Below are 25,960 nucleotides of genomic sequence, written 5' to 3' on the forward strand. Positions count from 1 at the left end.
GATGCAACTGTGCATGTATTGTTTACTTCTCTTTTAAATGTTTGCTTATTTTTTTAGCGATAGAGCAGGAGTGTGAGTGGGGGAGGGGCAGAGAGAGAGGGAGAGAGAGAATCCCAAGCAGGCTCCGTGCTGTCCGCACAGAGCCCGACGTGGGTCTCGAACTCAAGAACCGTGAGATCATGACCTGGGCTGAAACCAAGAGTCAGATGCGTACCCACTGAGCCACCCAGCTGCCCTTGTGTTTACTTCTCTTTTTTGAGAGTTAGACTTGGCCTGGTTGTAATGCTTGTGTCACGTGTCATCTGCCCCATTCTTCCCGGAGTGAATTTATCCTTAAGGCTTTCCTTCTTTTGTGTGTATTCCTAAGCACTGCTGAGGGTATTTAGAAGACTGGCATTTATGCTATTGATGATCTGAATCGATCAGTCTGTACTGAATGGAATTTGATTGCAAATGTGTCTGTTTCTGATACACGTCCCGTTCTGTTTTCAAAGGGCCCAGAAATGTTACGAGTTTCAGAGAGAGAATCTCTGTATCTAGTCAAAATCACGATGCTCTAGAATGTACTTAGACCAGTAGGAATCTGGATTCGTTCTTTCCTACCGTATCTGTGGACTGAGAAAGCTAAGCATGGAGACAACACTTTCCTGTCCTGGCGCAGAAATGTGTGAGGAGGTGAAGGGGCTCTAACCTTTAAAGCTATGGCTTCTCAGCCACTGGAGCTCAGAAAATTCCAGAAAGCCCTTTTCAGTGAAGTCTTCACTATATTAGAATCTCTTTTTTTCCTTTGCAGACCCTGCATGTGGCCTTTTTAAATATGTGTTTGAGACAGAGTGAATGTAGAAGCTCAAAATGCCTGGACGATTTCTGATTTCTGTCCCTCCTTTTCCTGCCCTTTGGCCCCACTGCCTGATTCGGATGATGTGATATTCAGAGGGACACCTTAATCGAAGTCATCCTTCAGAGAGACATTTCTGGCCAAAGACCGTGTCCACACCATTCAGGATGGCCAGTCAGCCGCCGGATGATGGGGCAGACTCTCAGGTCTCCGACGAGCTCGAGTGTAAGATCTGTTACAATCGGTACAATCTGAAGCAGAGGAAACCCAAAGTGCTGGAGTGTTGTCACAGGGTCTGTGCCAAATGCCTCTACAAGATCATAGACTTCGGGGACTCCCCGCAAGGCGTCATCGTCTGCCCTTTCTGCAGGTTTGAGACCTGCCTGCCGGATGATGAAGTCAGCAGCCTGCCGGATGACAACAACATCCTGGTAAACTTGACTTGTGGAGGCAAAGGCAAGAAGTGCCTGCCAGAAAACCCTACCGAGCTGCTGCTGACCCCCAAGAGGCTGGCGTCTCTCGTCAGCCCTTCTCACGCTTCCTCCAACTGCCTGGTCATAACCATCATGGAGGTGCAGAGAGAGAGCTCCCCATCTCTGAGCTCCACTCCTGTGGTCGAGTTCTACCGGCCTGCAAGTTTCGACTCTGTCACCACCGTGTCCCACAACTGGACCGTGTGGAACTGTACATCCCTGCTGTTTCAGACATCCATCCGGGTGCTGGTTTGGCTGCTGGGTTTGCTCTACTTCAGCTCCTTACCCCTAGGGATCTACTTACTCGTGTCTAAGAAGGTCACCCTCGGGGTCGTCTTTGTCAGCCTCGTCCCTTCGAGCCTTGTCATCCTCATGGTGTACGGTTTCTGCCAGTGTGTTTGTCACGAGTTTCTAGACTGTGTGGCCCCTTCTTCTTAACGGATGTGCAAACCAGGAAATTTGACACCCGTTGCCACCTTTGAAGTTAGGTCACTTATCATTTGTTTATTTTGTATTTCTCTGTGAGGAGCGTCTGTGACCTTAACGAAGCCGTTGGCCAAATGTTTGTGGTCTCTTTTTCCACCGAAATCTGGACTCCGTCGGTTTTCCTGTATGCTGGACATAAACACGTTCATTTCTACTTAGGGGTTGGCAAAGACGCAGAAATGTAGGAGCTAAGCCTTCCTAGAGCTCTTCCGGGGAGTCTTCCCCCCAGAAATGGCCAAGATCTCCCCCAGCCCTGCTAGACAGGCCCCAGGGGCGAGGGGTCAGGCTGTAGTAAGGTCTTTGTAGATGGCTAGGGATGAACGATTTCTCTCGTAATCCTCGATAATCTGTGGTGCAGGGTAGACACGAGAGGAAAGCTGTTCTGAGACACGGCCGCTTAAAAAGTGTGACTCCCCCTGCGCGCGCCCCCCCCCCCCCCGGCCTCTCCTCCCACACCTGGTTGTTGACGTTCCCTGGAATCTTCAGGTGTTTTGTCTCGAAGTTAAGGCCACTGTCTGCGGTCTACTGCCCCAGCGAGGGGCTTGTTCCCTGTGCACAAGTCCCTTTGCCAAGAGCGAATCAGCCTCGTGCCCTTGTGCGGTTTCTTTTTTTTTTTTTTTAATTTTTTTTTAACGTTTATTTATTTTTGAGACAGAGAGAGATAGAGCATGAACGGGGGAGGGTCAGAGAGAGAGGGAGACACAGAATCCGAAACAGGCTCCGGGCTCTGAGCGGTCAGCACAGAGGCCGACGCGGGGCTCGAACTCACGGACCGCGAGATCATGACCTGAGCCGAAGTCGGCCGCTTAACTGACTGAGCCACCCAGGCGCCCCCCTTGTGCGGTTTCAATTAAATACCTGTTCTGCCACATCACTGAAGAGAAATTAAACCCACCGTGGACTTTGCATCACAGCGCCCTTCATGACAGAACATGGCCCCTTGTCTTTGAGATACACCCTTCCCTCCATATTTATTTTCCTCTCGCCTCAGTCTTCTCTGAAATTCTCACAGCCCGGTTAGTGTTCGTGGAAACCTTCCGTGGAGTCTCTCCCTAAAACGTTTTAGTTGAGTTTTGTCTTGTCAGCCACCTTGTTCAACGAGCCCCACCCCTTACCCAGAATGAGGTTCCCCTGAAATTAGTTGTTAGATACTCATGAGGCTTTTTTTTTCCCCCACTGTATTTCAAATTCCACTGTGAACTTCTGGAACTTACTCCTATAACGGTTTGGGGTGAATGAATTGTGGCCGTGGAAGCCCAGAAACAATTGTGGAGATGTTCTAGCTCACGGTCTGAGGTGCCGCGGACCGACGTATTTTGCTGTACTGTACTGAATAGTAACCCAAACACAGTGGTTTAGGCCTGTGTGCAAAATTGTGTTGCAGGAGGCCGGGCAAAGAGATGGGCCAGAAGCAGAGCCGGCGGGCTGCTCGAGAGGACCCTCCCAGGAAACACAAAGGAAACGGCAGAGAACAACTTGTCATATCGCTGGTCCTGTTGGCAGTCCATTTTAGAACGGGTTCAAGTTCTTACGTAATTGATTTCAAATAAAAGCGTAAGCCGTGTGACTCGTGTTAATGATTCTGTGACGGAGGGGAAGTCGAATGTATATATTTATGAGAAGAAATTGTCTAGCAGGTTTTAGGTTTGAGGGAATAGAATGTCCACAGAAACTAGGCCAAAAAAAAAAAAAAGCGCTTTTCAGTTCCTAAAACCCATTACTGATGATTAACATTAGAATATTTATTACTCTTAGAAAAGGGCGTTACTAAGACTACTTGAACTTGTTGGCGATGAAACATTCGTTGCGTGGCACCGTTACAGCGGGTCAGTCCAATCTCCGAATTTTCGGGAAGAGTTGACGCTTATTTTTAGAATAGTCGTAGTTTGATTTTAATCGTATAACTATTGACTCTGAGAATATGTCCACCCAAGGGGGGTATGACGGGAAAGCATACGTGGGGTGTGGCCCAATGAATTGGAGCCCCAAGTTACAGCTCAATACACTTATAATTTCATAAAATCTAGTTTAGATAGCATTGTGAATGCAGTTTCCAAAATCCCATTTGTACTTAGAGTAAATCTAATGTTTAGGAGGTGTTTTGTGGTTGGGATTTATATATTTATAAGGTTTTTTTTTTTTAATGTTCATTTTGTCTGAAATGTAACATCAAATAAATTGGTGAGTAATATGATATTTCTAGAAAGCTCTGGTTGTGGGTACTGTGCATTTTGCTTATTTGTGTAATGTCTGCAGTGCTAAATTCGTGTTTCTTTGAATATTGTGATAGTCTCCTTTTTAAAAAGTTGCTGGTAACTTCATTTGGTTCTAAAGAGTTTTAAATGGAAGACAGCAAAAAACTCTTCATGCTGTTGAATGAAAACACGACAATGCTTCGATATTTTATCCACTGTGATAATGTTTTGTTTGTCCATTAAATTGTTATTGTTTCCACACCAGAAGTGTGATTTCTTTGACTCATGGTTGAGATTCAGTTATTACTTTGGACTTCTGTTAACGTCAGATCATTGCAAACCTGAGCTTTCGGAAACACGGACGAAGATGAAACAAAACCATTACCTTTACCTTGATAAATAACATTTTTGGTTTTAATTTGCTTGACTCATTTTCCGGAATGTGCCTTGCCGCTCAGCAGAACAGTGTCCGTTTTAGTCGGGGAATCACTAGCCTTCTGTGATCTGGGCAAATTTTTTAAATTACCCGATCTTTAAATGTGACCGTTGTTAGGCAAAGTAGAAATCACTTAGGAATATGTCATGATTCCCTGTTTACGATAATTAGTGAGTTGGCACCACCTGTTCATCAAGAGTGACGGTTTCCTTCACTTCTGAAATTTTTGCACAGATGAGCAAGGAATCTGGTTAAGGAAGGGCATTGCCTGCGCTAGTCATGACTTAGATGAGTCATGCTTAACGCTGAGAGACCCACAAGTGACGAGCGTTTGCCTGGTTTTGAACGGACACCCTGACTTTGAAGAAGTGTTCTGATATGTCATCCAGGTAGACGCAGATGCCGAAGGAGTCCTGTATTGATAGATAAACTGACACCGAAGTATCAATGCCATGTCTTTGAGTCCCGGAGCACAGAAGATGGGGGGAAGAGTTAACTTGAGTGTAATGGGGGCAAACTATAATCCTCCCTGTTTCTGCATTTTTTTTTGAGGCTTGTTCTTTTTCCCCATTCTTTTTGGCAAAAAAAACACACTCTGGCGTTAATTCTTTTTTTTTTTTTTAGCATTTGTTTACTTTTATTTTTATTTTTTTATTTTTTTTAATATGAAATTTATTGTCAAATTGATTTCCATACAGCACCCAGTGCTCATCCCAACAGGTGCCCTCCTCCTCCCACTCCTCCCCCCCACTCCTCCCTCCCACCCCCCATCAACCCTCATTTTATTTTCAGTTTTTATGAGTCTCTTATGGTTTGGCTTTCTCCCTCTCTAACCCCCCCTTTTTTTTTCTTCCCCTCCCCCATGGTCTTCTGTTAAGTTTCTCAGGATCCACATAAGAGTGGAAACCTATGGTATCTTTCTCTGTATGACTTATTTCACTTAGCATAACACTCTCCAGTTCCATCCACGTTGCTACAAAAGGCCAGATTTCATTCTTTCTCATTGCCAAGTAGCATTAATTCTTTTTTACTATTTTTTATTTATTTATGAGGGAGAGAGAGGGTGTGAGCAGGGGAGGAGCAGAGAGAGGGAGACACAGAATCCGAAGCAGGCTCAGGCTCTGAGCCGTCAGCACAGAGCCTGACACGGGGCTCGAACTCCCAGACCGCGAGATCATGACCTGAGCCGAGGTCGGACGCTTAACTGACTGAGCCACCCAGCTGCCCCAGATATTTGCCTTAATTCTTTTGCAACACCCGCAGAAACACCACAGACTATTCCAGAGCTCTCCTCAAAACCAGTGGGAGGCGTGGTTACAGGTAAGATCCCTGAGAGATGTTCACCATTTGCTGGGGAAGCTTGAGTCCAGTGTATTTTCCCCATCTCTGCCCCTCTGTTAGATGTTACTTCTCATGGCCTCAGACACTTTTTGAATTTTTGCTCTTCCGTGAGGACCTCGAGGCTTCATGTTGGGTCTTTCCTGACAGGTTTATTTTTGTGTAAAAGAGTGTTTTTTTTTTTGTTTTTTTTTTTTTGTTTTTTAAAGAAGAATGTGCACGGCTGGATGTTGGAATTTGTGTAAATTCCAAGTGAGTCCCGGAGGCTATAGAGATTCGACTCAGTTGTTTATATCATGTAAATTCGTGGTATAATTCAAATCTCAACTAAGTATACTCAGTATATAGATGTTTACGGTTTTTAGGGGTGCCTGGGTGGCTCTTCTGGTTAAGCGTTGGGCTTTGGCTCAGGTCGTGATCTCACATTTCGTGGGTTTCAGCCCTGCGTCAGGCTTCCAGCTAGCTGATAGCACAGAGCCCGCTTGGGATTCATTCTCTCTCTCTCTCTCTTTCTCTCTCTCCCTGCCCCTTCTCCACTCACTCTCTCTCTCTCTCAAATTAAATAAACTTTACCCCCCCACACAGAAAAACATGGATATTTATGGGTTTTGACATGAAGGTGCTTTAAATTTAGGAATAAAAAAAAAATGATGCCCTGTGCATTGTGTATACTAACTAGGGATATGTGGTAATGTATTTTTAAAAGTGGCTGAAGCTTGATTTGATGAAAACATTCCATTACCTGGGCCAATTACCCTACAACCATTTTTAATTAGCCAGGAGTTTATTAGATTTGCACCCTATTAACATTTTCCCTTTACGCTGAGATGGTGGGAATTTTATAAGGGAAAAGAACGTGCTCTGACTTAGTAGGTCAGTTTGGATCTTAGGTTTCCCATGAAGTTCAGTGCTTTAGTTAAGTTTTTTTCAGCAGTTCAGATCCATTTACCACAGATCAGCGGTCTAGCCCGAAGACACACATTTGAGAGTCTCTGGCATTTCGATGGCAACTGAAGCTAAGAAAGTAGAGACAAGGAGAGCGGGAGAGAGCAGAGGGTCAAGGTTGAGCTCTCTGAAGTTCTAACTGAATGATCAGTAGCGGAATTGCAAAGTGCAAAGAAATTGCATTAGTGCAGCCAGAGCCCGAGGAAAGAGGTACAGACACTGGGGGATGTGCGGTCACAGGAGCCAAGAGAAAGGAGGTGGAATTAGGATGATTAGGTGAACACACGTGAAAGCAGATGGCGATGATTTATTTTGATTAAAATTTTTTTGTTTTAATGTTTGTTTATTTTTGAGAGAGAGAGAGCATGCAGGAGGGGCAAGGGGCAGAGAGCGAGGGAGACACAGAATCCGAAGCAGGCTCCAGGCTCCGAGCTGTCCGCACAGAGCCAGACAAGGGGCTTGAACTCACAAACTCTGAGATCATGACCTGAGCTGAAGTCAGATGCTTAACCGACTGAGCCACCCAGGTGCCCCAATGGAGATGACTTTATTAACAAAAGGCTTGTCAAGTTTTTCTCCTGATGAAAAAGTTCAGAGAATTGCCTAATTGTCGCTGGTACGCTTAGCAGTTAGAGTCCACACTTGACCTTTTGCTGTATTTGTTTTTTTCTCTCTCCCCTAAAAATAAGAGACTTCCTCTAATTTGACTAAAATATCATCATTCTGAGACAATTAAAAATACTTCTCTAATCATTTATGCAGTCTCATCAAATCTTTCTATTCCCCAAATATCTTTTACAGCTCAAAGCACAAAACACAAGCCGGGAGCTAATCAAGATTCACGCATTGCGTTTGGTTGCTACGTATTTTATTCTCTTTTATGCCGGAACGGTCGACCCACTCTGTTTTCCCGTGATGTTGACTGCTTGAAGAAAGAAGGCCCGTTATTTTGCACACTATCCCACCTTCTGGATGTCTGCTTCCTCGTGGTGGTGAGGAAATCGTCAGAAATCCTCCTGTCACTTGTATTTCGGGTGAACTGAGAGTTAGGTATAGAATTTTGATTGCATTCACATTTGGCGCGAGAAGTCTTCTTAGGGGATGCGGTGTACTCGTTATTGCATCACACCGGGAGGCGTGATTGAAAGTTGGCTCCCCCACTTGAAGTGCTGTCTGATCCCTCAGTTAAGGCGGTGACATCTAGGTCTTTCCATTTCCCCTGTGCAGTGAGCAGGTCGTCTGTCGGGGGATGCTCGGGCACCAGGAAATTTCATCTTCCTTGAGAATTTGTTCCAGATGATCTTAGTATCCAATGATGATCCTGGCTTGAATCGGTTATTTTATTTCCCCAAGATTTGGAATGTGTTATTCTCTGAGGACGGATTTCCCACGCCTCATGCCTGTCTAAAGCTTCAGGGAATCTTGAGGTTGGAATGTATCATCGCAGTCGTTCAATTATTGAAGGAATAGACTGGAAAGGATAACACACGTTTGTCTCCTGATGTACCTTCTGTAATCTCAGAGAAGAAGGAAACTCAAATCTGTGAAGTAACATTTGTTCCAGCTTGTAAATAATGTGCCTGACTCGCCTCAAACCTTGAAAATACCACCTGGATATTTAGCTACCCATCTGGAACACATTATTACTCTCTGGCTTAGCTTCACCAACTCCCTGGTTATCCTTCAACCGTGTTCGGGCTCCTTGTCATTTCCCTTAAGACTGCACATTCCTTTGCCTCAGTCTTTGTCAGATCTTCTTGAACATTCCACTTCACACAGCTCTATTTTCTTGTTTTCCTAGTAACTAGTGCGCTCCTCAGTTTATCTTCCGAACCTCCTGTTTATTGTCTGACCGTTTTCTCCCTTCTTTTGAGGAGAATTCTCTCATTTCATCATTTTGGCTGTTTTCTGTCTTTTACGTGTTTTAGTAGTTTGTTATGTGCCCCGCACCTGCGAGTACGACTCTATTAAAAAGGGGTCAGACACTGGCCAGGGCCTGGCCCTTCAGGAAGCGTTTTTGAAGTGTGTTGAGTGCATTCTGTTGTTGCATCTCGGGTTGCTTCATCTCCCTACTCGTAGTGGTGGTTTGGACCTTCCAAAGGTGTGCTTTGATTTGTTCGTTGAAGCCACCCTGGAAAAAAGTGGAAAAGGGGGGTGGCGTGGAAGATGCCTTATCCCGTACAAAGAGACAAATGACAGGGGCAGGAAAAAAAAAAAGACCAGGCAGAGAATCAAAGAAACTATAAGGCTTAACCCAGAGAGAGAGAGGGGAAAATAAAGCAGGAGATACAGAAGAGGTCTAAAAAGAATAGAGTAAACATGCGTGATTCAACAAACAACCAGAACAGAGAAGGAAGAAGAAAAAAAAAGACAAAAATCTATATATAATAAGAATTGACCAAAAATCACATCAGAAAATGCAAAACCCCTGGACAGTTCCCTGTTGGTGCCTGGGACCGGTGACGGTGCTGGTCTGGAGGAGGGGCCCTCTGGTTAAGAGAAGTGTCAGTCTCGCTACCAGGCCCGGGGACTGGCTCCCCTTCCCCCAGGCACATGCATAGGCAGCGGCTCTGGTCTGGAGAAAGTTGTGCGACCCCAAAGACTCCAATCTTCACTCCGAAGGATGTCTACAAGGTAGAAACGGACTCTCTCCGTATTGTTCCTTCCCCAGTCCGTGGCCCGGAGAGGTTTCTCTCCTGTCAAATACAATCCCACACTTGCACAGCCTCTCTGTCCCTTCCCTTTGTGTCTCCACAGAAGGGGATCCCTCCCCTCCTTGCCTACCCTGCCCGTTTTCTCTCCCCCAGTTGGAAAACGCTCACCTCTGTCCTGCCAAGCTGTCCCTGTACACCCGTGGAGATGTTTCTGTCAACCTGTCGCCTGGATTCCCGGAATTCCAAGCGTTTGAGGGATCAGGGAATTTCCGGTTCCCTTACTTCTCCTCCATCTTGACTCCCTCCCCCATTTTTTCCTTTCTTAAAGTCCTTTCCAAGCAGTGGATTCTTCAGGAAGGTTCACTGTTTCCAGTCTTGATGCAATTCTGGAACTTTTCTGTATGTGCCCTCCCGTTTTTAGATTTTTCAGCCCCTTGAGTGGCAAATGGAATTCAGGCAGAGCTCCTGTCAGCTCACATAATAAATTCTAGAGTCTTTAGATATAGTTTTAAGGTTTTTAAATTTTATTTTATTTTTATTTATTTTTTGATTTGAGAGAGAGAGGGAGAATTTCAAGCTGGCTCCACACTCAGCATGTATGCCAATGCGGGGCTCGATCCCATGACCTTGAGATCATGACCCGAACCAAAATCAAGAGTTGGACGCCCAACCTACTGAATCACCCAGGCGCCCTATTTTTAAAGTTAAAATTTTTTTTTTAATATTTATTTATTTTTGAGACAGAGTATGAGTGGGGGAGGGGCAGAGAGAGAGAGGGAGACACAGAATCCGAAGCAGGTTCCAGGCTCTGAGCTGTCAGCACAGAGCCCGACGTGGGGCTTGAACTCACGGACTGCGAGATCACGACCTGAATCGAAGTCGGCTGCCCAACGAACTGAGCCACCTGGGCGCCCCATAAAGGTTTTTTTTTTTTTTTTGACAGACAATATAAAGTTTTTAATAAACATTATTCTTAAGCAAAATGTATGCTGTGTAATTCCAAACTTAACATCTCCCCTTCATTCTTGCCGATACAACTCCGATCTGGTTGAATGAGTCATGAATTACCCTGGCTAATAAATGTGAACCGAACTGCAGCGAGGTAGTTTTGAAAGTTGGCTTCATCTCCAGTCCTTCCCCGATAGTTTAGAGTACATGAAGTTTCCGATGGTTCCACAGCTATAGGTAAGAAGACTTATCTCCTAACATGGAGTTTTAATTGGATTAAAATTACACTTTAGGAGGTGCCTGGGTGGCTCAGTCGGTTAAGCCTCCGACTTCTGCTCAGGTCGCAATCTCATGGTTTGTGAGTTCGAGCCCCACATCAGGCTCTGTGCTGACAGCTCAGAGCCTGGAGCCTGCTTCGGATTCTGCGTCTCCCTCTCTCTCTGTTGCCTACTTTCTTTGATTTCTTTAACGTCATTCGTGGAAGAACCTACTTCTCCTCACTGTCCTCCTCCTTCACACATCCTGCACGTGCCTCCTACGCACACACACGCGTGCACACACACTCCAAATCTTCACATTGTATGAAACAGATTTGTAAAGGAGAACCACACTAGTCTTTTGCCAGTTGGTAAGTTATCCACTTAAGATCTATTTCAGAATAGTTTTGTGACCTCTAGCAACTCCATTTCTGACTGCTCATAGAATAATGGATTCCAGCTCCTTGTTTCAGAGGTCATTGTTTACTCTTTTACAGTATTCACCATTACTAAGCAACAGGGATTATCCCAAGCTCTGTGATGGACTGGTTGTGACCTTGCTTCCTTTGGATGTAACTTTTTTTCACGATATTCCAGCTGGAACTATGTATTTATATGGTTAAATTTGTTGTCATTGCAGGTTTTATCTTTGGTTAGAGTTTTTAAAATTATAGAGCTATTACCAGCCTATCATTTGACCAACTCCAACCCCCAGTCGAAAGAGAGCAAGACGTACTGTAATTTTGTGGGATTTTTCTGCTGTCGGAGTGGAGGGCAGAGTGGAGTGGTACCAGAAGGCCAAGAATACGAACTTTTGTTCTTGGAGCCAAGGAGGAAGACCACACTGTAGATTACTTAGTCTTCTTCCTTACCTATAGCTTTATATCCCAAGTGGAAACCTTGTCAGGTTGTGGATCAGACGTTTAGATTAATTATTTCGGCCATATCATTGGCCACGTCTTAGGCAAATATTCCTTGACTCTTTGACGTGATATCCATGCGTGTCCTGCTGCGGTGAAAGAATTTAAAGACAATCACAGTGTTTGAAAAGGATCTCACATTAAAGCAGTTGTTCCAAACCACGTGACGTGGAATGTGTCCAAAGAGTTGGCTCAGGAAGAGAGGGCTTCGTGGCTGTGTGGTCAAGTAGCCATGCAGGCCGTATCTTCCCCTTAAAGATCCTCACTGAGTGTCCACACGGTAAAGTGCCTGGGAAGACAGTCAGTTAAACCCGTTTCGTGGTTTAACCCAGTGTTTTCTCAAACCTAACAAGCCACGAAAGTTTTTCTCAAAACATCTATGAATATTTAGTGGAATTAGTGTTCTGTGGGGCACATTTGATGACATTTTCACTACCGAATTGATAAAACAGTCGTGTGGAATCTGACGGCAGATGTAAATCACGGAACCAGGGTGTGAATTAAAAAGACAGTCGAGAAGGAAGTCATAATTTGGCAGTAGGTACAAGCAGAATGCCAAAATGCACAGGAGGAAGGGAACAGCTTTCCAGCAGCAGGGATAGTAAAATGTTGATAATACCACTTGTTTCCAAGTTAAGCGATTTCTATTCTGATCAGAGGTTTTCATTGGAATGAGACACTGGAACTATGGCTCTAAGCCCTCTGTCGGCATCAGTCATTATGTTACACGTGGGGAAATATCTAAATATAGGCAGAAGGAGGTCCCCGGCAGAATAATGAACTGGTGGCTATTTTTTTTTTTTGAGCCTACAAAACTTGCAGAGTTAACTCGCAAAGGACGGAACCCAGTGTTCCAAATTTTGAAAAACAGGTACCAGATTTAAATGTTTGATCCTTGAATGTTGGGGCTGGAAAGATTTTAGAGAGCACGGTCCCATGGCCTCATTGTACAGAAAGTAAAACCTATGCTCTGAGAAGTGATCAAAGGAGTCAACACGACAAGTGCCAGAGCCAAGTTCCGACCAAGGTGTTTGAGGTCCAGGTTTGCTTTTTACCCCACGTTTCCCTGCTGTTAGTCATATCGGTCAGCTTATTTTTTCCACACAGATTATCAAATTATAGACAATGAAATATGCAGCTGGATGAGATTATTTTATTCATCGAGGTTGTGTCTAGCTGCAAAAATGTGTAATGAAGACACGAGATGGTCATCGGAATTGTTTAACATCCTTCTTTGTTCTGGAGAAATAAGATTAAACATTTGAGTGAGTACTACCAACTTATCCAGAAAACAAACACTAAGAGCTTTAGCACACACAAGCAGACAGGTGTAGTCATTAGGCAAAGGAAGAGGGTATTATGGTAAGAGGTCAGGAAATGCGCGACAAATCATCAGGATCGGTAGGCTCTCGTGGGGTCTTACAGTTGGAGAGAGACACTGGATTCAACTCTGGCTCCAGCAAGGACAATGGGGATTTATATCCATAGCGCAGGATGGGGGTGAGCAGATAGAAAATTAGTAAGAGGAGGCCAGAGTGATAAGATATGAAGGCTGGTCAGACACCAAGGGTAGGTGAATTTTCTTGTTCAAAATGGATTCTGCAAAGACAGAGTGGAAAGCCCAAGTGGGGCAGATTTGAGCAGAGGGCTCAGAGGTTGAAGATGGGCCGTGGAGAGACAGTCTTTGTGAATATGCATCATCCTCATTTACACCCTTACCTGCACAGTTGCAATAGTCTTTGAGGCAAGTTTCCTGCAGGGCATATGGGGATACCCTGCGCTCTGACGTCCTCGGCAGCTGGAATCATCCTCACATCCAGGGAGATGCTCCTCTAATGCCCTGGTCCTGCAGTGCCTGGATCTCAACTCCCATGTTCTGTTCCCCCTCCCCACCCCCCACATCCTCTTGCTCACGTTGAATTACGCAGGTTTGGCTTTTACCACGACAACCGTAATGAGACTGTTTTCTCAAAAGGACTGGTAACTTAAAAAAAAAGTAAATTCTATTTTTATCACAGTTAAACATGTTCATGGTGTCAAAAGCTGAATGTATGAATGCTAAATGTATAAGGTCATGTAATAAAACACAGGTGCCCTGACCTATTCTTTCTGGTCCTCGAAGGGCAAACACCTTCTACTCTAAAATCCTTTTAACTCTTTACTTCTATATTTCTGAAAACTGTGCTTAAAGAATTCCTTATTTTTTCCCCCCAATTTTAGTCATTATTTATTTTCTGTTGTGGAACGTGAGGATTTAGTGTCTTGCCGTCTGCCTTCCAACACACACACACACACACACACTTCCACTCTTTACAGCTCAATGTAGTTCTAGCGCAAGTTAGAGATTGAGTGCTTAGACTGTTAATGACTATAGAGTGTTGTTCGTAGCTGCGGTCATAGTGTATTGTGAGTACATTTTCTTCTTTTAACAGCTTTTCTTGAAGCATAACTGGTCTATAAAAAAATTGGACCTACTTAATGTATGCAATTTGATGAGTTTGGCGACGTGTGTATACCTGTGAAACCATCCCCGTGCTCCGGGTAATAAACATATCCGTCACCTCCATACTTAATGTGAGATCTACTCATAATAATACCGAACTGTTAGCTATGGATCCTATATTGGACAGCGGGTCTCCAATGCTAATTCATCCTGCATAATGGGAACTTCATGCTGATACCAACTCCCTGTTTCCCTCCCCCCTCAGCCCCGGCCAACCACCCCCATTTTCTTTCTTACACAGTGTTCATTTTCCCTAGAATTAATTACCTCATCTAAGAACTTACTTTGATTTCTCTGTACTTACAACTGAATCATCCCGAGAGTCTCTGACTCAGGAAAAAACCTTTCCTTTACATCAAACATGATAGATAATCTGCCAGTTTGCCCTCCTGGAGCCCTTCGTTGCCTTGATGAGATTTGTATGCGTTGTTTTCTGCCCAGCTGTCCTATAGGGACTTCCTTTCATCCTGGGAATCCTCTGTTTCTGAATTGCATGCCATCTTTTTCTTGGTTTATTTATTTATTTTTTATTTTTTTTGGTGGAGCACATTCTCCAGCAGCTTGCAGGAGGAAAAAAAAAAAAAAAAAGAGGCATAAGAAGTAAAAATCTTCAGACCTCGTGTGTTTGAAAACATCTTACTTCTAGCCTTAGGCTTGATTCCCAACTGGTTTAGAGATCATTCTTTCTCATTGCCTCTTTGGCTTGCAACCCCCAGCTTGCTGTGGAGAAGTTCTATAGCATTCTGATCTCTGAGTCTTTGCCTGTGATCTTTATTTTTTCCATTGTGTAAACTGTTAGGGTCTTTTTTGCCCATATTGTTCTGAAATTTCACAGTGAAAAACTGTTACGCGGTTTCTTTCCATTTATTGTGCTAGGTGTTCAGTAGGCCATTTCAGTGTGGAAATTCATTCCTCTGGTTCTAGAGATGCTCCTGAATTATTTTTTAATGTTTATTTATTTTTGGGAGAGAGAGAGAGAGAGAGTGTGCAGAGAAGGGGCAGAGAGAGAGGGAGACACAGAATCCAAAGCAGGCTCCAGGCTCTGAGCCATCAGCACAGAGCCCGACGCGGGGCTCGAACTCACAAACCGTGAGATCATGACCTGAGCCGCAGTCGGACGCTTAACCTACTGAGCCACCAGGTGCCCCAATTTTTAATGAAATATCCTCCCCTTCATTTGTTTCTCTTCTGGTTTCTGAAACTCCAGTTGAACCTTCTTGGTTGATCTTCCGATTTTCTTATTCTTTCCCTCCTATTTCTCATCTCTTTCATTTTTGATCTAATTCCCCAGAATTGTCCTCAATCTTCTCTATCAACCTTTCTCTTTAATGTTATGGTGTCTGCCATCATTTTTAATTTCTTAGAGTGCTTCCTTGTTCTCTGAATGTTTTTTGTTTTTAGTTTTTCGAATGATATTCTCTTCTCCCTTCATGAACACAGGATCTTCTCTTAGTGAGAATCTTCATTCTAGAGTTTCTATGTATTCCTTTGCTCCCTGCATTGTCTGTTTCCTTCGAGTTGATTTGGTCAGTTTATTCTGGCCTCTGTCTTTCATCGAGAACCACCCCTCAACTATGTGATCCCCATCTGCCTTTTTGGTTTAGTGAGGAGCTTGACAGGCCAGTTGGAAATTGTACGCGTGGCTGGGGCTTGTCACCTGGCCCGGGGGAAGGTCCTCCTGCTTTACTGGCCAATGTTCACTTCTCACTCTCTGTGGGTCTTTTATGTTAATGAGTCCCTTCCCAGAAGACGATCGTGGCTGCCAGTGATTTGGAAGCTAAACGATGGGGAGAGGATGTCAGACTCCCTTTTCAATATAGAACCTGTCATTTAATACCTCTGTTTCCGGTAGGTGCCCTAGCTCTGCCCTCACCTCCTCTGGTTGTGTCTGGGGATGTAACCCCTCTAGAAAGTAAGCCTCTGGCCCTCGGTGGGCTGGGGGGAGAGACAAGAGAATCCTGAGACTAATCCCCTCTGCGCCAACTCTCCACCACTCTGTACCCCCATCTCCAGAAACAGCTGGTACTTCCAATTCTCGAGCTTTCCCAAGCTTCTGTTAAATGAATCAACTTGCTTCTCTTTGCCATTCCTTCTCCTTGCCACTTTTTGCCACTTGGTCCTGCTGCAGGCTTAAGGGCATCTTTCGGTAAGTGTATGCTCGCTCTATCTATTAGCTGAGGTGATTCCAGATGAGTTTCATGGGTTCTAGAAATTTTAGGACTTTCTCCTATAGTGCGGTTGAAGTGTATACGCAACACAGGGAGGGTTAAACAATTTCAAAAACACACGCGGTGCCCTGTGCCGATTCCCCCCCCGAAGCATGGGTGGGCTAACATGGGATTCAGAATGGCAAGAGACACACATGATCACCAGCCATCTCGTCAAAGAGAAAGATTCTTTATCAGTGGGTGTTACTGTCTCTATGTTAGAATGTGGGAAATGAGCAGGACGGCCTGGCTGTTTGTTTTAATTTCTTTTTAATGTTTATTTACTTTTGAGAGAGAGAGAGAGAGAGAGAGAGAGAGCACAAGTGGGGGAGGGGCAGAGAGAGAGAGAGAGGGAGAGAGAGAGAATCTGAAGCAGGCTCAGGCTCTGAGCTGTTAACACAGAGCCCCATGCGGGGCTCGAACTCATGAACCGTGAGATCGTGACCTGAGCTGAAATCTGACACTTAACCAACTGAGCCTCCCAGGCACCCCTGTTTGCTTTTTTTTTTTTAAGCCTACTCTTTCCTATTTTTTTTTTAATTTTTTTAAATCTTTATTTATTTTTGAGAGAGAGACAGAATGTGAGCAGGGGAGGAGCAGAGAGAGAGGGAGACACAGAATCCGAAGCAGGCTCCGGGCCCCGCGCTGGTCAGCACAGAGCCTGACGCGGGGCTCGAACTCACAAACCGCGAGATCATGACCTGAGCCGAAGTCGGACGCTCAGCTGAGTGAGCCACCCAGTTTCCTATGTTTAATGGAGAGAAGGAAAAATGATTCCTGGTTTAGAAATTGTTTTTAATAAAATCTGAATAGCTATGAACAGAAATCATTTTCTTTTTTAACTTCAGCCTAATAAACATACTACGGCCCTAAGGGGCCTAGTAAAACAACCCTAGCAGAAATGAGACCTAACACTTGCAGTGATGAACGACCTCATAATCTGAAAATCTCAGATCATCAAAGCCAGCATTTTTCTTTTAAAAGGTTCACCGTGGCCAAGTTATTCGTCAAAATCTATTTTGCGTGACGCTGACATCGTCCTAACAGAAAATTCAGAAATAATTAAGCATTTGTCAGGCATCATTTGCTTTTCAAGTATGCAGGTAAATGTGAGACTGGAGTCTGTTGCCTGTGAAAGTATCTGACATTGACACTGGCATCAGCCAGTCATGGCCTCACATCGGGCTGGAGGTGGATAGCATGCTATACGTTACGCGGCACTAAAAGTGCAGAGATGTGCTCTGTCCAGCAATAAAGTTGTTTCCTGCGCTTTTTCAGCTACCTTGTGCTTATGAATTGAGGCCCCTGTGGAATCTGAGGCCCTGTTCCCTCCTCCTGTAGGATACATTTCTGGAAGCCCTGTAATGATCCCGTGTGGGATTTACTGAGCACTTACTACTTGCCACAGTCTGGGCGAATGGCCTTAAGCGCGTTCTTTCGGTTAGCTGTCACAGCAACCCTATTATCCTCATCTGGCGGGTAACTGCGGCAGCTACTATGTGAAAAACAAACGTTTTCTTTTCCCAAACTCAGCTCTACTCTCTATAAGTATTCGCTTTTAACTATGAAAACAAATTTGGGGGGGGGGGGGCGGCGCCTTGGTGGCTCATTCGGTTAAGCGTCCGACTGTGGCTGACCTCATGATCTCGGGGTTCGTGGGTTCGAGCCCCGCATCGGGCTCTGTGCTGACAGCTCGGAGCCTGGAGCCTGCTTCGGATTCTGTGTCTCCCTCTCTCTCTGCCCCTCCCCCACTTGTGCTCTGTCTCTGCCTTCTTTCAGAGTAATAAATAACCATTAAAAATTAAAAAAAAAACAATTTTTTTTAAGTATCTCCCTTACATGGTACTTGATTCCCTTCTCTGAGAGGGGAAGTATTTAACTCACACTCCCTTTCACCGAATCTCTCTCCAGTAGAGAGAATTCCCATATACCCTATGCTCCGTTTCCCCTCTTAGTATCTAATATTAATATGGTAGACTTGTTACAATTAACGAGCCAATATAAATATATTATTATTAAGTAAAGTCCATGCTTTGTTCAGATTTTTTCACTTTTGCCCCAATGTCATTTTCCTCTTCTGGGATCCCATCCAAGTTAGCACATTCAGTTGTCATGTCTCTGTGGGTGCCTGTTGGCCATGGCAGTCTCTCAGAATTTCTTTGTTTTTGATGACCTTGGCAGTTTGAAGGAGATTGACAAGTATAGTTGACCCTTAAACAAATAAGTCATTCAGGTTTGAACTGTGCAGATCCACTTATCTATGGATTTTATTTTTTAGAGAAATATGGGACAGTCCTCTACATGTATCTTCTCTTCCTTATGGTTTTCTTTTCTTTCTTCCTCCCTCCCTTCTCCTCTCTTTCTTTCTCTCTTTCTCTTCTTTCTTTCTTTCTCTCTCTCTCTCTCTCTCTCTCTCTCTCCCTCTGTCTCCCTCCCTCCCCCGCTTCTTTCCTCCCTTTATTTTTAAAGTAAGCTCCAAGACCAACATGGGGCTTGAACTCATGACCCCAAGATCAAGAGTCTCATGCTCTACCGCCTGTTCCAGCCGGGTGCCCCTCTTCCTTATGGTTTTCTTAATAACATTGTCCAGCATAGAGCCCAACGTGAGGCTCAGTCTCACGAACTGTGAGATCATGACCTGAGCTGAAATTAAGAGTCGGACACTTAAACTGACTGAGCCATCCAGGCGCCCCACTATAATTTCTTTTTAAAATGTTTGGTAGAATAACCAGGAAACCCTATGAGCCTGGTGCTTGCTTTTTTTTTTTTTTTTTGGAAGATTATTCATTATTGATTAGATTTCTTTAATATATATAGAGTCATTCAAATATCTATTTCTCTGCATGTAACTTTCGGCAGTTTTGTTGAAAGCTGGACATTTTGTATTGTGTACTAGGAGCTGAAGGAGATAGACCTTTGCTGTGAGGCTATGTTAACTTGGCTAACATTAAGAGTTGAAATAAATACGGAGTTTATAAATTTCTGTGTAAAAGCTGCAAAATGCCAACCTGCAAAGATTTCCTATTATCAGTAAAGGGCTTCCTTTAGCCTGGCAGGCAAAGGCTTCCATGTTTTGTCTTCAACCTAACTTTTTCACTTTTTCTTCTAATAATAATGATGTTATTATGTATAGAGTACCTGCTATTTATAAGTGTTTAACACAAAAACACTCACTGCAAGGTACATATATGTATGTCCGTTTTACAGATGTGAACTCTAGCTGTAGAAAAGTAGAAGAAATTGCTGTGGTCACATAGATAATAAGTGCCTAAGCCAGGATTGGATCCCAGGTCTATCTGGTTCTGAATCTCATGCTTTTTCTCACTAGCTTTCGGTTGTTGTTGCTTTTATCAAGCCTTCTAGTTTACCTGGTCAAATTTGTCTGTTCATCATCCCCCAAACGTGCTAATAGCTCTTGCTGTTCCCGTTGGAATGCCTGAGCCACCTGTGTCGGTAATGGAATGGCCAACTAAAGTATTTTCAATAGTAAAGGCATAGTTACTTGACATAACAAAATTTGGAGGTGAGGGGTCCTAGAGTTGACAGAATGACTCTGCAGTATCACCAGTGACTCAGACTCATTCATCCCTGTATTCTACTACTTTCATTGTCTTGGTGATGCCACTCGTAATGTTCTTTAGAGGGCCGACTCGGCTTCCAGAATCATATCTTCCTAGAACAGCAATCCAAGCGAGCAAGAAAGGGAGTGGGGCAAATAGCAAGACAATATTTCCCAGAATTTGAGCAAAACTGTACCCTAAACTCATCCCTAGATCCACCAGCTGCAAAGACAGCAGGATTCCTGTAAGACATGACTTCTCTTTCAGAATGGGCACGTTGCTGTCCAAACAGAATCAGGGACCTAGAGGCAATGAGGAAGGGGAGAATGACTTTGGAGGCAAACCTCTGGGCTGCCAGACCGCCCATCCTTCAATGTCCAGATCAGGCACTCTTCCCTGCCCCAGATGATCTCCTCACTAACCCATGCAGCTCATCTCTTTTTCCACAGAATTCTCACATGTGTCGTCTTTCCAGGTGGTTAACTTTAAATTGTTAATTGTTCAATTGTTACACTGTCTGGTATTATGAGTTATCTTTTTAAGCCTGTATTCAAAAATATCTTACAAGTGTCTTGTGAATACAGGCTATGTGTTACGCATGGCTTTACCTCCAACACGTCTAGTAAATGGTAGACATATTAAACGTTTGCTCGGGTCACGGAATGGGGTCTGGTCAGTAGCATCACCTGATAGGCTACATCTGTACAGTTCCTTATTGCTCAGATATCTAGACTCCTCGTTTCTCTCCTCTCACATTCATCAAAGAAGGGATTTGCGAAAGTAAGTAGTTTTGAAAATGATGACTATATAGTATTGTTTTTGTAATACACGATGTGCAGAATGAGTAACCGTAGGCCTTGAAAATAGAGACCAGTCTTCTTAAGTCAAGAGAAGTCTCACCCATGAGCAAGGTAGTTTAAAAGATTATGGCTTTGCGATACGGCGTCTTACCCACTATTGTAAAAGACTTTAAAAAAAAAAAAAAAGAAGGAAGGCAAAAGCGTTTTCCATTTATCACTTTGATGGTGTTGTTTGGCGCATTGAGCTAATGATACCAGTTAAGAAGAAATATTGAGAATCCAGGAGACCACCTTGTTGGCTGAAGGGCTATATTTTGGGTCTAAACGTGCGATTGGGACTTTTCAAAATTCCAAGCACACTTGGATAAGATAGGCTGAGAGAACAGCAGGGTTATAGGCTGCTTCACAGTGTAGTCAGTGGGATGGAGGAGGAGAGAGGGAGGAAGGACGAGGGCACAGGATGGAGAATGGTGTTAAGATGCTGAGCCCAGTCCCAGGGTCTGAGTAATCTGCTTGGTGTTCATTTCTTGTGAGATCATCCAGGACGGTAACGGTTTTCACTTCCTTAAAATACGTCAGAATTTTATTCATCAGTCTTAAGGAGAAAAACTACTTATTGCTCCCATGTATTGGATACTGTACTGGGTAATGTATAAACATGATTCTTTTTTCTAATTCTTCTAACAGTCCCCGCCCCCAAATAAGTGTTATTATCACTGTTGTTCCAATGGAGAGCTTGATAGTGAAATTGCCCAAGATTACAAAGCAGTGACGGATCTGTGGTTCTTCCTCAGAGATTCTAAAACCTGAGCTCTTCCTACCATTTCTCCTAAGGCAGTTGTTCTCCACATTGGTTGCACTTAGAATCACCTAGAAGCTTTAAATGCTCTTAACACCAGGCCACGCCCCAGGTCAAGTTACAGGCATACGTCATTCTATTGCCCTCTGCTCTATTGTGCTTTCAAATACTGTTTAAGTTTATTTATTTATTTTGAGAGAGAGAGAGAGAGAGAGAGCGAGCATAAACAGGGGAAGAGCAGAAAGAGAGGGAGAAAGAGAATCCCAAGCAGGCTTCTCACTGTCAGTGCGGAGCCTGAGGAGAGGCTCGATCCCACAAACTGTGAAATCATGACCTGAGCCGGAACCAAGAGTCAGAGGCTTAACCAGCTGAACCACCCAGGTGCCCCAGCTACTGTGTTTTTTTTTTTATGAACTGAAAGTTTGTGCCAACACTGCATTGAGTGAGTCTATTGGCATTTGCTCACTTCACATCTCTGTGTCACCTTTTGGTAATTCTTGCAATGTTTCAAATTGTTTCATCTTGCAGTATTTCAAGTTATTATATTTGTTATGATGATCTGTGATCAGTAATCCTTGGTGTTGCTATTGTGTTCTGGGGCACCACAAAGCGGACCCATACGAGACAGCAAACGTAACTGATAAATGTTGTGTGTGTTCAGACTGCTTCACTGTTTCCTCCCTCTGTCTCCCTCCTTGGGCTTCCCTAGTCCCTGAGACACAACAGTCTTGAACTGAGGCCAGTTAATAACGCTACAATAGCCTCTAAGTATTCAAGTGAAAGGAAGTGTGGCAAGTTTCTTACTTTAAGTCAAAAGCTAGAAATGATTAAGCTCAGCGAGGAAGCCGTATTAAAAACTGGGATAGGCTGAAAGCCGGGCCTCTCGGCCCAGTTAGTCAAGTTGTGCACGAAGGGGGGAAGTTCTATGAAGGAAATTAAAAGTGCTACTCCAGTGAACACATAGACGATAAGAAAGCAAAAACAGCCTCATTGTTGATATGGAGATGGTTTTAGTGGTCTGGACAGAAGGTCAAACCAGCCACAACATTCCCTTAAGCCAAAGCCTTACTCCAGAGTAAGGCCCAAACTCTGTTCAGTTCTGTGAAAGCTGAGAGACGTGAGGAAGCTACTGCGGGAAAGTTTGAAGCCAGTGAACGTGAGGTTTAAGGAAAGAAGCCATCTTATCTCCATAACAAAGAAGCACCGATGTATCAGCTGCAAGTTCTCCAGAAGATCTAGGTAAGGTAGCTGATGACGGTGGCCACACGGAACAACAGATTTGTAATGTAGATGAAGCAGCCGCCTACTGGAAGAAGATGCCATGTGGGATTTTCATAACTGGAGAGGAGAAGTCAATGCCCGGCTTCAAAGCACAGGCTGACTCTCTTGTTAGGGGTAATGCAGCTGCTGACTCTAAGCTGAAGCCAGTCCACAGCAAAACTCCTAGGGCCCTTAAGAATTATGCTAGATCTACTCTGCCTGGGCTCTCTAAAGGGAACAATAAAGCCTGGATGACAGCAAATCTGTTTACCACATGGTTTGCTGAACATTTTAAGCCCCCTGTGGAGACCTACTGCTCAGGAAAAAAGATTCCTTTCAAAATATTACTGCTCATTGACCACGCACTTGTTCACCCGAGAGCTCAGATGGAGGTGGACGAGGGGATTAGTGTTGTTTTCATGCTGCTGACACGACACCCATTCTGCGGCCCGTGGATCAAGGAGTCATTTCAACTTTCAAGTCTTATTATTTTAGAAATCCGTTTCATAAGGCCATAGATGCCCTAGACAGTGATTCCTCTGCTGGGTCTGGACAGGGTCCATCGAAAACCTTGTGGAAAGGATCCACCATTCTAGATGCCTTTCAGAACGTTCATCATTTCTAGGAAGAGGTTAAGATCTCAACGTGAACAGGAGTTTGGAAGAAGTTGATTCCAACCCTCATGGATGACTTTGAGGGGTTGAGGATTTCAGTGAAGGAAGTAACCGTAGGTGTGATGGAAACAGCAAGAGAACTACAGTTAGAAGCAGAGTCTTGGGCCACCTGGGGGGCTCACTTGGTTAAGCGCCAGACTCTTGATCTTGGCTCAAGTCATGATCTCACGTTTTGTGAGATTGAGCCCTGCATCGGGCTCTGAGCTGACAGTGTGGAGCCTGCTTGGGAGTCTCTCTCTCTCTGCCCCACCCTCACTCACATGCACACACGCTCTCTCTCTCTCTCTCTCTGCCTCTCAAAATAAAAAATAAACATTAAAAAAGAAGGAACTAGAGTCTGAAGATGGGACTGAGTTGCTGTCATGGTAAAACTTGAAGGATGACAGTCGCTTGTCGTGAGCGAGCAAAGGAAGAGGTTTCCTGAGATGAAAGCTTCTCCTGGTGACGATGCCGTGAAGACTGTCGAAATGACAACAAAAGATTTAGAATGTTATGTAAACTTAGTTGAAAAAGAAGAGTTTGAGAAGACAGACTCCAGTTCTGAAAGAAGTTCTACTGTGGGTATAATGCTGTCAAACGGCATCACAAGCTACAGAGAAATCATTCATGACGAGTCGATCAATGAGGCCAATTTCATTGTTGTCTTCTTTTTATTTCTTTAAAAATTTTTTAGGATACATGTATGTATTTCTTTCATTATTTACTTATTTATTTAAAGTTCATTTATTTATTTTGGGAGAGACGGAGACAGCGCTCGCTAGTGGAGGAAGGGCAGAGAGAGAGGGAGAGAAAGACTCCCAAGCAGACTCCACGCGGTCGGCGCAGAGCCCGACATGGGGCTCGAACCCGTGAAACTGTGCGATCATGACCGAAGTGGAAACCAAGAGCTGGACGCTCAACCGACTGAGCCACCCATGCACCTCTCAACCCAATCTAAAGTTGTGCTATATGAGTTTCAATTTTTCTTAATAATTAAAGCGAGACCCATTGGAAACCTACATTCCTGACTCCATTATCCTCTCCCTCTGATTATGTGTATCGTTCCCTTGCAGGCTTTCATACTCTTACCGTGTGCTGCTTATGTACGTCTCTATTAAAGCATACAGGGTTTCAAACTTTGTATAAATGGCACCCATAGCACACAACTGTCTGCAACTTAACTGTTGGCTTGTGTTTTCAAGATTTATCCACGTGGATGCAAGTGGTTGTGCATATCCCACCATATATATCACAAATTACTCATCTACTCTGCTGGGGGTGGATATTGGAATCGTTTCTAATTGTTTGCCATTAAAAACAAGCCCACAAAGAGTGTTCCTGACTACCCATCTCCTGGTGCAAAAGTGCAGGGGTTCCTAGGAAATGCACTGAGAAGAGTGACTATTCTTGCCTTGAAAGGCAAGTGTACTCAACTTCACTAGATTTGTCCAAATTGCTCTTCTGTGAAGTTCTTCCTCACATCCTTGACAACCTGAGGTGTTGTGGCAATTTTAATTTTTGCTAAACCGACTATGTGAAATGGCTTAAATCACGTTACTGTGCATTTCTTCAATGGTTAGATGATTTCAGTAGTTTTCTCTGTTCCTTGTCTTTTCATATTTTTGCTTATTTTTCCCTTTGGCTCATTTGTCTTTTCTTTATTGATCTTCAGAGCGTTTTTATGCACATTCAACACTCACCTCTGAGCTGTTACGCACACTGCAAATCCCCTTTCCAGTCTGTTGCTTATCTGTTCCACGTATGGTGTTTTCTAATGAACAGAAGACTTTAACTTGGATGAGGTCAATACGTTGATCTTTTCTTTATGGCTGATAATTTTTAAAAACTTTTACAGAGTCCTCCCATACTCTGAGGTCATAAAGCTCTTTGCCTGTATCTTTTTCTAAAAATTTTAGAGTTTTCACATCTGGGTTTTTAATCCATGCAAGTATAATTTTGGGTTCTTTTCGTAGTAGGAGAGGCTAGGTTGTACTGCAGAAATAAACCCGAATTCCAGAGGTTTAACCCCAAATTTATGTCTCATTTATACTGTCGTCCACTGTGGGAGTGCAGGGTCTCTGCTCATCGTAGCCCCTGGGGGACCCAGGATGCTGGGGGCTTATCTAGACAGGGGCCTCTGGGATCCCTGAATAAAGGGGGTGAATGCGGTGAGTCTCATACTGGTGCTTAGGGCCGTGCTTGAAGGGACACGTGTGTCTTCTGATCACCTTTCCGTGCCCAAAGCGAGTCACATAACCATGTCTAGTTTCAGAGGGTTCGGGACGATGCAACTCCCTCCTGCGCCCAGAAGGAGAAGAAAACAGCTGTATTTAGTGAATGAAACGAATTTTTTTCTTGGGCTAATCAACTGTCTCAACGCTGTTTTTCGAAGAGTCCGTGATTTCCCATTGATGATGCCACGTTGGTCACATAACAGGCTCTCCCATGGCTGTGTGTTTCCCGCCGGCTTTCTCTTGGGCATCGCTGTTCTACTTGTTCGCTTCTGCTGCGATACCCCATTGACCACAATGCTTTAATCACAGCAGTTCTACACGGCTATGAGTGCGATATCTTGCAGCGAAAGACCCCTCACGTTGGCTATCGCCTTTACGGGTGTCTCCGCTAGTCCCGGTCCTTTGCTTCTCTTATGAATTTCTAATTCGGTTTGTCAAATTTGGTGAAATCCTC

The 25,960-nt window shown here is 44.1% G+C and overlaps 1 protein-coding gene across 1 annotated transcript; it reads left to right on the forward strand.

Annotated features, from left to right (window-relative positions):
- Positions 1-801: 801 nt before the first annotated feature.
- On the forward strand, positions 802-2,394 carry RNF182 (ring finger protein 182). Its single transcript, XM_047102896.1, has one exon. It carries the CDS (start codon positions 1,006-1,008, stop codon positions 1,747-1,749), a length of 744 nt encoding a protein of 247 aa, XP_046958852.1. The 5' UTR covers positions 802-1,005; the 3' UTR covers positions 1,750-2,394.
- Positions 2,395-25,960: the final 23,566 nt, after the last annotated feature.

Source organism: Lynx rufus, unplaced genomic scaffold (genome assembly GCF_022079265.1).
Source record: "Lynx rufus isolate CCGP_SWC_20201006 ecotype Redwood Valley unplaced genomic scaffold, mLynRuf1.p SCAF_6, whole genome shotgun sequence".
Classification (NCBI taxonomy): Eukaryota; Metazoa; Chordata; class Mammalia; order Carnivora; family Felidae; genus Lynx; species Lynx rufus.

Bases quoted from the DNA above. Each gene is read 5' to 3' on its own strand.
- RNF182 (XM_047102896.1), top strand. From the start codon at position 1,006: ATGGCCAGTCAGCCGCCGGATGATGGGGCAGACTCTCAGGTCTCCGAC.